The sequence below is a fragment of the Lithobates pipiens genome, unplaced genomic scaffold (assembly GCF_037356315.1).
Source record: "Lithobates pipiens isolate NorthernLeopardFrog02 unplaced genomic scaffold, aLitPip1_a1.2 Scaffold_8, whole genome shotgun sequence".
In the NCBI taxonomy this organism is placed as follows: Eukaryota; Metazoa; Chordata; class Amphibia; order Anura; family Ranidae; genus Lithobates; species Lithobates pipiens.
The window spans coordinates 602,442,651-602,460,212 of record NW_027507903.1 but is presented as its reverse complement, the minus strand read 5'-3'; the positions used below and the strand labels follow the sequence as shown (position 1 = coordinate 602,460,212).

The 17,562-nt window shown below is 45.6% G+C and overlaps 1 protein-coding gene across 2 annotated transcripts in view; it reads left to right on the top strand.

Moving 5' to 3' along the window:
• LOC143961300 (2-acylglycerol O-acyltransferase 3-like) overlaps window positions 1-17,078 on the top strand; it is a 74,231-nt gene extending 57,153 nt beyond the window's left edge. For both annotated transcript variants that reach the window (XM_077470555.1, XM_077470554.1), the window contains exon 9: window positions 12,473-17,078. In XM_077470555.1, coding sequence (XP_077326681.1) covers window positions 12,473-12,627 — 155 coding nt within the window. In that variant the 3' untranslated portion in view covers window positions 12,628-17,078. The remainder of the gene's footprint in view (window positions 1-12,472) is intronic.
• Window positions 17,079-17,562: the final 484 nt, after the last annotated feature.

The following is a 17,562-nucleotide window of genomic DNA, read 5'->3' as shown; positions in this document are numbered from 1 at the left end:
ACCAATCCGTACTCTCTTGTGGTCTCCCTGCAACCTCAGAAGCCCTTGGTCCGTTAATTGGCCCAAGTGCATTCAAGCTGGGATGGGGGGGGGTGTTTTTTAATGTACGCATTTACTGTCACAAGGGGGGAGCAGTGACATCATCCACCCAGGTAAACTCTGACACCTTTTTTAAACTGCATACATGCAGTGAGGAGTCATTGGGGGACTATGGATAGATAAATATAGCTTCCCGGTGGATAGGAAATTAGGAGGCACTGTCATTGTGCTGAATATTCAGGTGACAGTGTCTATTTAAAGAGCTCAACACTTGAAACAAAGGCATACCAAGCAGCAGTAAAAGTAATTTTTGGAAAAGATAACAGAACTAGGACAATTTAACATTTTCAACCTCAGTCATCCAAAAAGGACTTTTTACTTTCTGGCATCAGCACAATTCCTTGCTTTCGGTATCTGCAGAATATATGGATCAGATGTTCTGCTGGGTGAGCAGATAAGATGTTCTCTGAGGTTTATATTTGAGATAATCTGCAGGGTATATATGAGGAGTGCTCATGGGGGGTTAGAGATGAGATCTGCTGCAGGCTGTGCATTAGAGAAATGTTCTGCAGGGGGTATATTCTGTAATATCTTTGGTTAGATATTATGCAAGGTGTATAGACATGAGTTTTGTGTCATGTATAGGTAGTTTGCCAGGTCTATAAGTGAGAAGCTCTGCAGGTATGAAAAGTCCTGTGGCATGTTTGGATGAGATGCTCTGCACCTTGTCTGGGTGAGAGGGGGTGTAGGGTACCCTGGCGATGACGCCATGGTCTGTGTCTGCAGGTGATCCTCAGCGAGTAAAATTCCAGGTAATGGTAGTAGTATCTGCATATTGTGTGTCATCAGGTTACACAGATAGTACAAGAGACAGGGAGAGTTATATATAGAGCACAATGTGACCGAGGAGGAGACAGGGACAGAGAGAGGGAGAGACAGGGACCAGGACAGAGATAGCTATATATAGAGCACAATGTGAGCACAATGTGACCGAGGAGTGAGACAGGGACAGAGAGAGGGGGAGACAGGGACCAAGACAGAGAGAGCTATATATAGAGCACAATGTGACCGAGGAGGGAGACCGGGACAGAGACAGGGACTAGGACAGAGAGAGCTATATATAGAGCACAATGTGACTGAGGAGGGAGACAGGGACAGAGAGACAGAGACGGGGACAAGGACAGAGAGAGCTATATATAGAGCACAATGTGACTGAGGAGGGAGACAGGGACAGGGAGAGGGAGACAGGGACCAGGACAGAGAGAGCTATATATAGAGCACAATGTGACTGAGGAGGGAGACAGGGACAGATACAGGGACCAGGACAGATAAAGGGAGACAGGGACCAGGACAGGGAAAGGGAGACAGGGACCAGGACAGGGAGAGGGAGACAGGGACCAGGACAGAGAGAGGGAGACAGGGACCAGGACGGAGAGAGGAAGACAAGGACCAGGACAGAGAGAGGGGGACAGGGAACAGGACAGAGAGAGGGGGACAGGGACCAGGACAGAGAGAGGAAGACAAGGACCAGGACAGAGAGAGGGTGACAGGGAACAGGACAGAGAGAGGGGGACAGGGACCAGGACAGATAGAGGGAGACAGGGACCAGGACAGGGAGAGGGAGACAGGGACCAGGACAGAGAGAGGAAGATAGGGACCAGGACGGAGAGAGGAAGACAAGGACAAGGACAGAGAGAGGGGGACAGCGAACAGGACAGAGAGAGGGGGGACAGGGACCAGGACATAGAGAGGAAGACAAGGACCAGGACAGAGAGAGGGGGGCAGGGAACAGGACAGAGAGAGGGAGACAGGGACCAGGACAGAGAGAGGGGGGCAGGGAACAGGACAGAGAGAGGGGGACAGGGAGCAGGACAGAGAGAGGGAGACAGGGACCAGGACAGAGAGAGGGGGGCAGGGAACAGGACAGAGAGAGGGGGGCAGGGAACAGGACAGAGAGAGGGGGACAGGGACCAGGACAGGGAAATGGAGACAGGGACCAGGACAGGGAGAGGGAGACAGGGACCAGGACAGAGAGAGGGAGACAGGGACCAGGACAGGGAAAGGGAGACAGGGACCAGGACAGAGAGAGGAAGACAAGGACCAGGACAGAGAGAGGGGGACAGGGAACAGGACAGAGCGAGGGGGACAGGGACCAGGACAGAGAGAGGGAGACAGGGACCAGGGCAGAGAGAGGGAGACAGGGACCAGGACAGAGAGAGGGGGACAGGGAACAGGACAGAGAGAGGGGGGCAGGGAACAAGACAGATAGAGGGAGACAGGGACCAGGACAGGGAAAGAGAGACAGGGACCAGGACAGGGAGAGGGAGACAGGGACCAGGACAGGGAGAGGGAGACAGGGACCAGGACAGGGAGAGGGAGACAGGGACCAGGACAGGGAAAGGGAGACAGGGAGCAGGACAGAGAGAGGGAGACAGGGACCAGGACAGAGAGAGGGGGGCAGGGAACAGGACAGAGAGAGGGGGACAGGGAATAGGACAGAGAGAGGGGGACAGGGACCAGGACAGAGAGAGGGGGACAGGGACCAGGATAGAGAGAGGGGGACAGGGACCAGGACAGAGAGAGGGGGACAGGGACCAGGATAGAGAGAGGGGGACAGGGACCGGGACAGAGAGGGGGACATAAACAAATTATTTTCTAAGGAGGGTCACATCAGAAGAGACCTCCCAAAGAAACAAAGGTGGCTACTCTGTCTTTAACGGGCAATTAAGGATCAAAAAGTGATAAAATGTACTTATATTTTATTATGTATCAAAAGTTAAACAATTAAAAATGAGTTATTTAGTAAATACTGAAACAAAAAGACTATAAAAAGCTGGTCTTGCTGGATATCAGATAGTTTAACACCATCTATGTTTCAAAACATGGGGTGCACAAAACAACAAAGAACAAACAATCAACAAACAAAAACGTTCCGGCCGCCTAACATCACCACACATGCAATAAGACCCTGCGGTCAAACGGCCAATGTAGAAGTCTGAATAATATTGGTGGATGTAGAGGGAATCGGTGCATGTGTGGCCCCCGGGGGTGTAGGAGGATTGCAGATATTAAAGTGGACAGCTGTCTATTCTCCTGATGTCACAGATGGTTTCCAAACTAAAGAGCAATTAGCTCATCCTTTGCTGTCTTAAATAAATGGAACATATGTGGTCAAGTGTAAGGTATATGCAGGAATCATTTCATCTATTGTGAGATTAGAGTTCCTGGATAATATATTGCTGCTGAAGTTATGTCTGGACATCCAAGGAAGACTGGATTCAAACAAGTTTACTGATAGCTGGTTAGTTATATATCCTTGATCAAGGTTTATTGATAGTGCAAATACTGATTTTCATTTACCATAGCTATCGTTATACAATATCACCATTAGCCTTGTGTCATTCACATATGGCTGTCCATAGATTAGACCAGCATATGAATCGTGTAGTTCATATAGAACAATAGAGTATTAATTAATAGAGATATTTAATAGAGATATCAGCTGACATATATTTGCATGGTAGTGATTTCCTACATTACTGGACCATTTTTGTTATTTGTTTGTTGATTGTTTGTTCTTGTCTATGTGTTTTGTTATTTTGTGCACCCCATGTTTTGAAACATTGATGGTGTTATGCCCCGTATACACTATTGGAAATTACGCCAGCGAAAGTCCAATGAGAGCTTTTGATCGGAAAATGCGATCGTGTGTATGCTCCATTGGACTTTTGCTGGCAGAATTTCGGCCAGCAAAATATTGAGAGCAGGTTCTCAATTTTTCAGTGGGAAAAAGTTCCGATCAGAAATTTCAATCATCTGTACAAATTTCTACGCGCAAAATTCCTACGCATGCTCGGAAACAATTCGACGTCTGCTCGAAAGCATTGAACTTCATCTTCTCGGCTCGTCGTAGTGTTGTACTTTACCGCGTTCTTGGCGGTCGAAAGTTCAGCAAACTTTTGTGTGACCGTGTGTATGCAAGGCAAGCTTGAGCGGAATTCCGTCGGAAAAAACATCCAAGATTTATCCGCTCGTGTGTATAAAGGGACAGAGAGACAGGGACTGAGACAGTGATCAATATATAGACAGAGACATGGAGGAGAGAGAGGAGAAAGAGGAGAGAGAGATGAATCAGAGACATTAAAGAGAAAGAAGAGAGGATGAATGAGAGGCATAAACGAGAGAGATAAGAGATTAAAGGATCAGAGGAGAGTATACAGTATAGAGGAGAGAGAGAGAGAAAAGATGAATTGTTAGAGAAACCGAGGAGAAAGAGAAGAGAGGGGTGGATTGGAGATATAGAGAAGAGAGAACTTGGGGAAAGATCAGAGACAGAGAAGAGAGAGGGATGGATTGAAGACATAGAGGAGAGAGAGAAGAGAGGGATGAATCAGACATAGAGGAGAGAGAAGAGAGGGATGGATCAGACATAGAGGACAGAGAAGAGAGGGATGGATCAGACATAGAGGAGAGAAGAGAGGGATGGATCAGACATAGAGGAGAGAGAAGAGAGGTATGGATCAGACATAGAGGAGAGAGAAGAGAGGGATGGATCAGACATAGAGGAGAGAGAAGAGAGGGATGGATCAGACATAGAGGAGAGAGAAGAGAGGGCTGGATCAGACATAGAGGAGATAGACGAGAGGGAAGGATCAGAGACATTGAGGAGAGAGAAGAGAGGGATGGATCAGACATAGAGGAGAGAGAAGAGAGGGATGGATCAGAGACATTGAGGAGAGAGAAGAGAGGGATGGATCATAGAGGAGAGAGAAGAGAGGGATGGATCAGACATAGAGGAGAGAGAAGAGAGGGATGTATCACACATAAAGGAGAGAGAAGAGAGGGATTGATCAGACATAGAGGAGAGAGAAGAGAGGGATGGATCAGACATAGAGGAGAGAGAGAAGAGAGGGATGGATCAGACATAAAGGAGAGAGAAGAGAGGGATGGATCAGACATAGAGGAGAGAGAAGAGAGGGATGGTTTAGACATAAAGGAGAGAGAAGAGAGGGATGGATCAGACAAAGAGGAGAGAGAAGAGAGGGATGGATCAGACATAGAGGAGAGAGAAGAGAGGGATGGATCAGAGACATTGAGGAGAGAGAAGAGAGGGATGGATCAGACATAGAGGAGAGAGAGAAGAGAGGGATGGATCAGACATAAAGGAGAGAGAAGAGAGGGATGGATCAGACATAGAGGAGAGAGAAGAGAGGGATGGATCAGACATAGAGGAGATAGAAGAGAGGGATGGATCAGAGACATTGAGGAGAGAGAAGAGAGGGATGGATCAGACATAGAGGAGATAGAAGAGAGGGATGTATCAGACATAAAGGAGAGAGAAGAGCGGGATTGATCAGACATTGGAGGAGAGAGGTAAGAGGGATGGATCAGAGACATAGAGGAGAGAAAAGAGAGGGATGGATCGGACATAGAGGAGAGAGAAGAGAGGGATGGATCAGACATAGAGGAGAGAGAAGAGAGGGATGGATCAGAGACATCGAGGAGAGAGAAGAGAGGGATGAATCAGACATAGAGGAGAGAGAAGAGAGGGCTGGATCAGACATAGAGGAGAGAGAAGAGAGGGATGGATCAGACATAGAGGAGAGAGAAGAGAGGGATGGATCAGACATAGAGGAGAGAGAAGAAAGGGATGGATCAGACATTGAGGAGAGAGAAGAGAGGGATGTATCAGACATAAAGGAGAGAGAAGAGAGGGGTTGATAAGACATAGAGGAGAGAGAATAGAGGGATGGATCAGACATAGAGGAGAGAGAAGAGAGGGATGAATCAGAGACATCGAGGAGAGAAAAGAGAGGGATGGATCAGACATAGAGGAGAGAGAAGAGAGGGATGGATCAGACATAGAGGAGAGAGAAGAGAGGGATGTATCAGACATAAAGGAGAGAGAAGAGAGGGATTGATCAGACATAGAGGAGAGAGAAGAGAGGGATGGATCAGACATAGAGGAGAGAGAAGAGAGGGATGGATCAGATATAGAGGAGAGAGAAGAGAGGGATGGATCAGACATAAAGGAGAGAGAAGAGAGGGATGGATCAGAGACATAGAGGAGAGAGAGAAGAGAGGGATGGATCAGACATAGAGGAGAGAGAGAAGAGAGGGATGGATCAGACATAAAGGAGAGAGAAGAGAGGGATGGATCAGACATAGAGGAGAGAGAAGAGAGGGATGTATCAGACATAAAGGAGAGAGAAGAGCGGGATTGATCAGAGACATCGAGGAGAGAGAAGAGAGGGATGGATCAGACATAGAGGAGAGAGAAGAGAGGAATGGATCAGAGACATCGAGGAGAGAGAAGAGAGGGATGGATCAGACATAGAGGAGAGAGAAGAGAGGGCTGGATCAGACATTAAGGAGAGAGAAGAGAGGGATGTATCAGACATAGAGGAGAGAGAAGAGAGGGATGGATCAGACATAGAGGAGAGAAAAGAGAGGGATGTATCAGACATAAAGGAGAGAGAAGAGAGGGGTTGATCAGACATAGAGGAGAGAGAAGAGAGGGATGGATCAGACATAGAGGAGAGAGAAGAGAGGGATGGATTAGAGACATCAAGGAGAGAGAAGAGAGGGATGGATCAGACATAGAGGAGAGAGAAGAGAGGGATGGATCAGACATAGAGGAGAGAGAAGAGAGGGATGTATCAGACATAAAGGAGAGAGAAGAGAGGGATTGATCAGACATAGAGGAGAGAGAAGAGAGGGATGGATCAGACATAGAGGAGAGAGAAGAGAGGGATGTATCAGACATAAAGGAGAGAAAAGAGAGGGATTGATCAGACATAGAGGAGAGAGAAGAGAGGGATGGATCAGACATAGAGGAGAGAGAAGAGAGGGATGGATCAGAGACATTGAGGAGAGAGAAGAGAGGGATGGATCAGACATAGAGGAGAGAGAGAAGAGAGGGATGGATCAGACATAAAGGAGACAGAAGAGAGGGATGGCTCAGACATAGAGGAGAGAGAAGAGAGGGATGTATCAGACATAAAGGAGAGAGAAGAGCGGGATTGATCAGACATTAGAGGAGAGAGGTGAGAGGGATGGATCAGAGACATAGAGGAGAGAGAAGAGAGGGATGGATTAGACATAGAGGAGAGAAGAGAGGGATGGATCAGATATAGAGGAGAGAAGAGAGGGATGGATCAGACATAGAGGAGAGAAGAGAGGGGTGGATCGGATGGATCAGACATAGAGGAGAGAAGAGAGGGATGGATCGGATGGATCAGACATAGAGGAGAGAAGAGAGGGATGGATCGGACATAGAGGAGAGAGAAGAAAGGGATGGATTAGACATAGAGGAGAGAAGAGAGGGATGGATCAGATATAGAGGAGAGAAGAGAGGGATGGATCAGACATAGAGGAGAGAAGAGAGGGGTGGATCGGATGGATCAGACATAGAGGAGAGAAGAGAGGGATGGATCGGATGGATCAGACATAGAGGAGAGAAGAGAGGGATGGATCAGTCATAAAGGAGAGAGAAGAGCGGGATTGATCAGACATTAGAGGAGAGAGGTGAGAGGGATGGATCAGAGACATAGAGGAGAGAGAAGAGAGGGATGGATTAGACATAGAGGAGAGAAGAGAGGGATGGATCAGATATAGAGGAGAGAAGAGAGGGATGGATCAGACATAGAGGAGAGAAGAGAGGGGTGGATCGGATGGATCAGACATAGAGGAGAGAAGAGAGGGATGGATCGGATGGATCAGACATAGAGGAGAGAAGAGAGGGATGGATCGGATATAGAGGAGAGAGAAGAGAGGGATGGATTAGACATAGAAGAGAGAAGAGAGGGATGGATCAGACATAGAGGAGGGAAGAGAGGAATGGATCAGACATAGAGGAGGGAAGAGAGGAATGGATCAGACATAGAGGAGAGAAGGGTAGAGGAGAAGGAGATGGTGGGAGAAGAGGCTGGTAGACGGCGGGGAGGAGTGCTAGTCAGCGGGAGGTGCGGGGGGGAGAACAGATGGAGAATACAGATGACGGAGGATATTAGGAGAGAACAGAGAGGTAGGCAGAAAATGAGACAGGACACCATACTATAGATAGTAATAGGCAGCAGAGCCTGACATGAAAGAGACTGGATGTATTGTGGGATGAATATATTAGAATAGATATAAAAGCGTGGATATATTTAGGAAGGGGGGGGGGGGGGCAGGGGTGAAGTGGGGATAAAAGGGGAGTGACTTTATTAGGAAAGGATATATCAGAGATGTATAAAATAAGGATGATCATATATATATACTGAATATATCAGGAATAGATACAGTGTCTTGAAAAAGTATTCATACCCCTTAATATTTTCCACATTTTGTCATGTTACAACCAAAAATGTAATTGTATTTTATTGGGATTTTATGTGATAGACCAACACAAAGTGGCACATAATTGTGAACTGTAAAGCCGCGTACACACGGGCACACTGTCTGGCCAACTAAGTCCGTCAGACAATCCGACAGACAGTCCGTCCTACTTTCGAATGAACGGACTTGACCACACACGATGAACAGACAGTCCGCTGAAAGCTTGCGCGATGACGTGTACAGCACGTACGACGGGACTAGAAATACGACGTCCAATACACTGCAATGCAACCTTTCGCCGTGTAAATCCTTTCTGAGCATGCGCCATACTTAGCCCGTCCATCTAGCCTACTCACGAGCGGACTGTCCGCTGAAACCAGAGTTGGACGGACTGTATTACGGAAATTCCGAAAGACTTAGTCCGCCAGACTGTCCGCTGAAAAAGTGCGCTGAAGCCCACACACGAGCGGACTGTCCGCTCAAATGTGTTTCAGCGGACTAAGTTGGACAGACAGTCCTCCCGTGTGTACGCGGCTTAAGGAAAATGATAAATGGTTTTCAATTTTTTTACAAATAAATATATGAAAATTGTGGGATACATTTGCATTCAGCCCCCCCTCCTTTCACTGCAATTACAGCTGCAATGCTTTTTGGGGATGTCTCTACCAGCTTTGCACATCTAAAGAATGACATTTTTGCCCATTCTTCTTTGCAAAATAGCTCAAGCTCTGTCAGATTGGATGGAGAGTGTCTTTCCATCAACTCTGACCAGCTTCCCTGTCCCTGTTGAAGAAAAGCATCCCCACAGCATGATTCTGCCACCACCATGTTTCACGGTGGGGATGGTGTGTTCAGGGTGATGTGATATGTTAGTTTTCGCCACACATAGCGTTTTGCTTTTAGGTCAAAAAGTTAAATTTTGTTCTCCTCTGACCAGAGCACTTTCTTCTACATGTTTGCTGTGTCCCCCAAATGGCTTCTCGCAAACTGGACTTCTTATGGCTTTCTTTCAACTATGGATGTATTTTTGCCACTCTTCCATAAAGGCCAGAGCACGACTAATAGTTGTCCTGTGGACAAATTCTCCCACCTGAGCTGTGGATCTCTGCAGCTCCTACAGGTTTATTATGGGCCTCTTGGCTGCTTCTCTGATTAATGCTCTCCTTGCCCGGCCGGTCAGTTTGGGTGGACGGCCATGTCTTGGTAGGTTTGCAGTTGTGCCATACTCTTTCCATTTTCAGATGATGGATTGAACAGAGCTCTGTGAGATGTTCAAAGCTTGGGGATATTTTTTTATAACCTAACCCTGCTTTAAACTTCTCCACAACTTTATCCCTGACCTGTCTGGTGAGTTCCTTGGCCTTCATGATGCTGTTTGTTCACTACGGTTCTCTAACAAACTTCTGAGGGGTTCACAGAACAGCTGTATTTGTACTGAGATTAAATTACACACAGGTGCATGCTAGTTACTAATTAGGTGACTTCTGAAGGCAATTGGTTCCACTAGATTTTAGTTAGGGGTATCAGAGTAAAGGGGACTGAAGACAAATGCACACCAAAATTTATAGATATTTATTTGTAAAAAATGTTATGGATGTTTGTATACATCAGTGAGGGATATAATAGGGATGGATGTAATGGGGTTGGGTATAATATGGATTGATATATTAGGGATGGGTATAACAGAAATGGATAGATCAGGGATGGATATAACAGGGGTGGATATAATAAGGATGACTATATGAGGAATTAGTATAGTTGGAATGGATAGTTTGTGAATTTAAATGCTGGTGATGGAAATATCAGGGATGGATATACGGTATAAGAGATGAGTATGATAGAAATGTACAGTATATGTCAGGGATAGACTTAATTTGGATGGATATATCTGAGTATATCACAGTACTTCCCCCTCACTGGGCTGGGAGGGGTTGTGTCTGTGGGTTGTGAGTTGGTGGAGAGGGTTGGATGTCAGTAGTGATTTGGTTAGGTGTTCAGGGAGGGATGATGTCTGTGGGGAGTGAGTTGGGTGGGGAGGGAGGAAAGTCAGTAGGGGTTGAGTTGGGTGGGGATGGATGGATCTCAGTGGGGGGGGGGGGGGGTGAGTTGGGTGGGGAGGGACAAATGTCAATGGGGGGGTGAGTTGGGTGGGGAGGGATGAATGTCAATAGGGGTTGAGTGGGGTGAGGAGGGATGGATCTCAGTGGGGGGTGAGTTGTGTGGGGAGGGACAGATGTCGATGTGGGGGTGAGTTGGGTGGGGAGGGATGGATCTCAGTGGGTGGGTGAGTTGAGCAGGAAAGGGACAGATTACAGTAGGGGGGTGAGTTCGGTGGGGAGGGATGAATGTCAGTTGACGTTGAATTGGATGTGGAGAGATGAATGTCAGTAGGGGTTGAGTTGGGTGTGGAGAGATGAATGCCAGTAGGGGTTTAGTTGGGTGTGGAGGGATGTATTTCAGTGGGGGGTGAGTTGGGTGGGGAGGGACAGATGTCAATGGGGGGTGAGTTGGGTGGAGAGGGATGAATCCCACCTGAGGTGAGGTGAGGTGGGTGGAGAAGGATGGATGTCCGTGGGGGGTGAGTTGAGCGGAGAGGTGTCATTGGGGGGGGGGGGGGTGAGTTGGGTAGGGAGGGATGAGGTCAGTAGGGGTGAGTTGGGTGGGGAGAGATGGATCTCAGTGGGGGATGAGTTGGGTGGAGAGGGATGGATGTCAGTGGGGGTGAGTTGGGTGGGGAGAGATATATCTAAGTGGGGGGTGAGTTGGGTGGAGAGGGATGGATGTCAGTGGGGGTGAGTTGGCTGGGAAGAGATGGATCTCAGTGGGGGGGGGGGGTGAGTTGGGATGGATGTCAGTGGGGGGGGGGTGAGTTGGGTGGATCCGGATGGATGTCAGTGGGGGTGAGTTGGGTGGGGAGAGATGGATCTCAGTGGGGGATGAGTTGGGTGGGGAGAGATAGATCTTAGCTTGTGTGAGTTAGATGGGGAGGGATGATGTCAATGAGGGGTGAGGAGGGATGGATGTCAGTGGGGGTGAGTTGGGTAGGGAGGGATGGATCCCAATTGGGTGCGGAGGGATGGATGTCAGTGGGGGGTGAGTTGAGCAGAGAGAGACAGATGTCAGTGGGGGGTGAGTTGAGCAGAGAGAGACAGATGTCAGTGGGGGGTGAGTTGAGCAGAGAGAGACAGATGTCAGTGGGGGGTGAGTTGGGTGGCGAGTAATGGAGGTCAGTGGGGGGTGAGTTAGACTCTGGCACACCTAAGATGGCCACCGGATTCACCTAGGCGGACAGTATTTTCACCGTATTTTCTTGACTTCCTCGCCCTATGCAATGTCGCTGCAGTGGAATGCCACCTGCAGTGGAGAAAGTGGACTGCACCTGCCTACATACTGATGCTAGATCTGCTTTAAGTGAGATCTCGCCTCCCTTTAATTTAGTGATTGTCACGAATGAGCTAAAGGGGACCTCAAATGTTGCCCCTGACATCATCAAAGGGCGGCACATAATGTTGAATAAATGTAATGCCTGAGAGGACTGCAGACCTAATAAAGGAAAGGAGGGTCAGAGATTGGGGAGATGCTACAATTTTTAGCTGGGGATATGTTGCAGAAGACAATACAAAACTGAGAACATGTTACATGAGACTAGTAGAGATCAATACTATTACCCTGATCAATGTTCCCACTACAGACTACTGAAGCCTGAGGGCCGCACATCATAAACCAAAGGGCGACGTGCGGCCCTCAGGCCACTGGTTGGGCACCAGGGCTTTAAAGTTGTTCTAAGGGCAGAAGGTATTATACCTTAATGCATTCTATGTGCAGCAGCGCCCCCAGCACCCCTAATACTTACCTGAACCCCATCACGATCCAGTGATGTGCACGAGAGCCTCAGCTCTCTGAGGACTCTCCTTCCTCATTGGCTGAGACAACAGTGGATGCTATTGGCAGGAGGGAGGAGTCAGTAGCTCCGGCAGAGGATCCAAGAAGAGGAGGATTGGGGCTGCTCTGTGCAAAACCACTGCACAGAACAGCTAAGTATGTAAATATGTTTCGTTGTTTTTAAGCCCAACCTTTATTAACACTTTAAGTGATTGTCTCCTTTTTGTTTCAGTGGGAAGACCCATCCATGTGCCGCATTGTCCCGTCCCTTCAGAAGAAGAAGTGTCACATTATCACAAACTCTACATAGAGGGAATGAAACAGCTCTTTGACGAGTACAAGGTGTCTTGTGGACTCTCAGCTAGTGATGTTCTACAGATCATCTGACCCGGTTTTGGGCAGCATCTGGCTCTCCATCTACGACAATACAATACAAGGCAGTGTGCCATGGACATTCTGGCACTCAATACACAATCCCTACCATGGATTCCTTTAAGGCTAACTAAACACAAAATGATTATTTCGGTTATGGATGGCTGTTGTTGGGTTATACCAACTGACCTGTCTTCTTCTCATGTAGACTTGCCCAGTAAATCACATATCTGGTATTTCCAGGTATAAGGGATCATGTGACTTACTCTCCTTTCTTCTAAGGGATGGTGTGCATGCTTGATGATTGGCCACTCAGGACTTTCACATGGAATGAGGATTGTCATCATCTCTGTGTAGGTTCCAGTCATGAGTTTAAACCTACACAGGACTTCATCTCCTAACTCCTGGAGGCCAACGTTTGATTGGTTAATGTGGAGGGGGTGGGCGGATGATGTCACAACCTCCACCTCAGCCAATCAGAGGAAGTCTTGTATTCATTGACTCAACACAAAACATTATGTGACGGGCAGCGCTAAGCTCGGTTTGATTTTGTTTCGGGGACAGGACAGGAAGTCCCTCTACCACTGATGAAACAACATTGTATACTGTATGTACTATTGCACTATTTAACCACTTGCCACTTGCCTGCCCACAATGCACTGTGGACGGGTGGCTGGAGTAGGCAAAGCGACATGCCCATACATTGCTGCCTACTTTTGGGTTTACTTTACACATAGTTAGGCACATTTTTAACCCCTTGATCACCCTAGATTTTAACCCCTTTCCAGCCAGCGTCATTAGTACAGAGATGGTGTATAATATTATCACTGAATTAATGTCACTGGCGATGTCAGTTCCCCTCAGCATCAGTTAGTGTCAGATTAGTGCCGCACTATCGCAGTCCTGTTATATATATATATATATATATATACACACACACACACACATATATATATATATATATATATATATATATATATATATATATATACCATAGTTTGTAGGCACGATAACTTTCATGCAAACTAATCAATATACACCTATTGGGATTTTTTTTTTTTTTTTAATCAAAGATATGTAGCAGAATTAATTTTTTTCTTTTTGTATGAAGAAATTAGATTTTTTAAATCAAAAGATTTTTTTGGATATGTTTTAAAGTAAAAAATATAGTTTCTTTTCACAATTTTTTGTCTTTTTTTTTTGTTTTATATTGCAAAAAAAAAAAAAAACAGTGGTGATCAAATACCACAAAAAGAAAGCTCTATGTGTGACAAAAATGATAGAAAATTGTGTTTGGGTACAGCTTTGCGTGACCGCACACTTAACATTTAAAATAGCGCAGTGCTAAATAGCAAAAAATGGCCTGGTCATGAAGGAGGTAAAATCTCCCGGAGCTGAAGTGGTTAAAGTGAAAGCAAATTAGGAGTTATGCTGTAAGACTAGATGTTATGGGATGTTAAGTGTTAATTTTAGAATTACAAGATAACTTTTTTTTTTTCATAAGGAGGGCTGGGTTAGGCTAATGTGCAGCCAATCTCTTTAGTTTTAGATCAAATATGGAGAGATTAGACCCCTGTCCGGTTAATTTTTACCATCTCTTCACTTTATGTCCTGATGACACCATAGGAACCCATCTTTGAGAGTCATTACAGGAACAGGAGTCCCCATTTCAGGACTTACCCTTACCTTTTGCTCTGGTGACAACAAACTTTTGGATTTTCCCTAATTTTCTGTCTCACTAACAGTGGTCACCAAGACAAACAGAGGGCTCAGTTTCCCCAGTGGGGTCGCAGATATGAATAAAAAAAAACACAGTCTAACTAGGCTTAGGGTCTTTATGGACCTTGCTTTGTGCACTGATCCAAATCATTTGGTGGAGGGGGGGTTATGGGTTGGGGTTGTTTATCAGGAGTTGGGCTTGGCCCCTTAGTTCCAGTGAAGGGATATCTTAAGGCGTCGGCATACCAAGACATTTTGGACAATTTCATGCTCCCAACTTTGATGGAACAGTTTGGGGATGGCCTGTTCCTATTCCAACACGACTATGCACCAGTGCATAAAGCAAGGTCCATAAAGACATAGATTAGCAAGTTTGGGGTGGCCTGACCTCAACCCGATAGAACACTTTGGGATGAATTTCAGAGGAGACTGTGAGCCAGGCCTTCTCGTGCCTGACCTCACAAATGCGCTTCTAGAAGAATGGTCAAACATTCCCATAGACACACTCCTAAACCTTGTGGACAGCCTTCCCAGAAGAGTTAAAGCTGTTATAGCTGCAAAGGGTGGGCCAACTCAATATTGAACCCTACGGACTAAAACTGAGATGCCATTAAAGTTCATGTGCATGTAAAGGCAGGCATCCCATTAATTTTGGAAATATAGTGTACATTTCTAGCTCTAGTAGAGTGATAATAATGGGTTGCTAGCTCTCCCCCTCATCTATTCTGTGAATGGACAAGGGCAAATGAGGGGTGGATAAACATCGAACAGTGCGAAATTGGTCAACAGTAAGACAGTTTTAACCAGTGATAATAAGGCTGAAAGGTGTATAAGAGAAAAAGATAGGTGTTTTACCACAAGTATTACGAGATCAATGATACAACACAATGAAATTGATCAGCAGCAGAAAAATTGTAATCAGCAAGGCTAGGCCCAAATTTACAGATTTAAGTTTTACTACAAGTATTAAATAATGTAGAGAATAGAGCAGTGCAAAACTGGCTAGTAGCAGTTTTAATGAACAATAACAGGCCTAACTGGTGTATGCCTAACTTTCATTTTATCTAAGGGGATAGGATAGAGCAGAAAATGTAAGTGAAATAATATGAGATGGTTTAGGTGAACACTGTTGTTTCAAGTGATGCAGCGGTGTGCTATACACAATAGGCAGCTCTGAGAACAGATGGTTAGCAACAGGTGAATACTCCACTTTGAGTAGTCCAAGCCCAAAAGGTTTCCCCTATAACTAAAATATCATTGTTAGGTGGACAGATCCTTTAAGCCGAAGACACAAGAATGAGACGGCTTAAAACAAGCAGACAGCCATTGGCCATGCCAATTATAGAAAAATTATAAAGCTTTTCTTCCATGTATTTTATTTTTGATAATGTTTACACGTTTATAAGCTGATCTCTAGTTTGCATTATTTTTATAGAATTTCTGTGTGCTGATAATTATTTAACACAAGGTGCTTGTATGATACTAATTTTGCAGAGCACGCTAAAAATTCAACAGAGAAAGCTCACTTTTGACCACCTTGGTTGGTCCACCTGAAGATCCATACAGGGTTTTAACTGCATAGAGGAGGGCCAAAAGATTCCTTGACCCCCTTTGAAACTTTATGTATCACAACTGAAAGCCCGACCAGACTTCTGTCCAAACTATGTAAGCTTTTGTTGGACCTTTCATCTCAGACCACACCCTATTATATTAGGGAGTGGGAGAACAAGCTTGAATATCGCTTCCCAGCAGACGGGATTGATATAGCCACCAGACTGGCCGATACGTCTTCTGTTTTCTCCCAAATGCAGGAGCCTTGTTTCAACTTTCTGACACATTGGTATAGGGTATAGATATACCCCTCTGCACATTGCTGGAAAGGATGTGAACAGAGGGGAAAGTTTCTACACATTTGGTGGGACTGCCTCTGCATTAAACCCTTCTCGGCAGAAATCCAGAACCTTATTGACAAAGTCACACAATTCCAGCTTGAGCACAACCCTCTTCTTGTATTGTTTCATGCTACCAAATTACTGGTTGGTAAATATAAATGTTCTTTGATGCCTCACCTCATCAATGCTGGCAGAAGCCTTATACCCCATACATTGGAGATCCTCGGTGGTCCCCAGTTTGCGGGACTGGCTCCTAAGGGTACTGGAAATTCAGGCAGCAAGAGTGGAGACACCAATGCCTTGATAGCTATTTCCAGTTCTATATGATCTGGGAAGTCTGGATTGATTTTACCACCTCTGACCTCTATAAACAATGATGCAGTGATATTCTTCAGTTTGGTTGCATAACTGAGACACTTTTTTCACGGTTGACCATATTGCCAAACTAGGGGTGGTTTGGAATACTTACTGTTGAGTGTTTTCTAAACTTCTCCCTCCTACTTTCTCAACCTTCAAGCCCTCTTTCCACTTTTTCCTACTTCCTTATTCTTGCTTCTATTTCTTAGCTTTTCTGATTTTATAGACCCGGTATTGTTCCAAAGTCTGGGCTTTTAGTGAACATAGTTACTAGATAGTTCTATACTTGTACATGTTATGGTGATATTGGAATCGTACCTTTACGTGCTTTTGGGACGTTTGCCCTGAAGACAATCAGTTCTTGATAATTGCCCTGTGTATGGATACCGGCAGGCTTTTTGAGTCGTCTGTACCTATTGATGTACGGTTATGTTTTTCTCATATGCTTAAATAAACATTTTTCACACACAAAAAAAAAAAAAATATGCAAAACATTTATTACATTTCGTTTTTTTTTTCTGAACTTGTCTGAACAGTCGCAGCAAAGGATGACCTTTGGAATAATTTATTTACTTTAATGACTTTGTTGGTTTTTTAATCCCTTTAAAGCTTAGCTCCAGGCAAAAAGCTAAATACACATAAACTACATACTGTATAAAGAACTGTTTTACCAGCCAATTAATTTGTAATTTTATCCATCCACTCCTGAGATTTACACAACTTTCCATCCACCACAGCCATGCCAGTGACTTGACTTTACAGCAGTTAAGCAGCACAGCAAGACCACCATTCCACCTCTGTTCTGTGATTGGATACTGAAGGAGTAGCAGCCTTCTGGTGAGGTCAACTCTCTCCTCCTTCTGTAAACATGTTCCTTTTTAGCACATGTGTATGTGAGGAGGGCCTGATTGGCTGAGAGTACTAAACTTCTTACCCCAAAATCTGATTACAGGGGATCACAAGAGACTGATATCAAAATAAG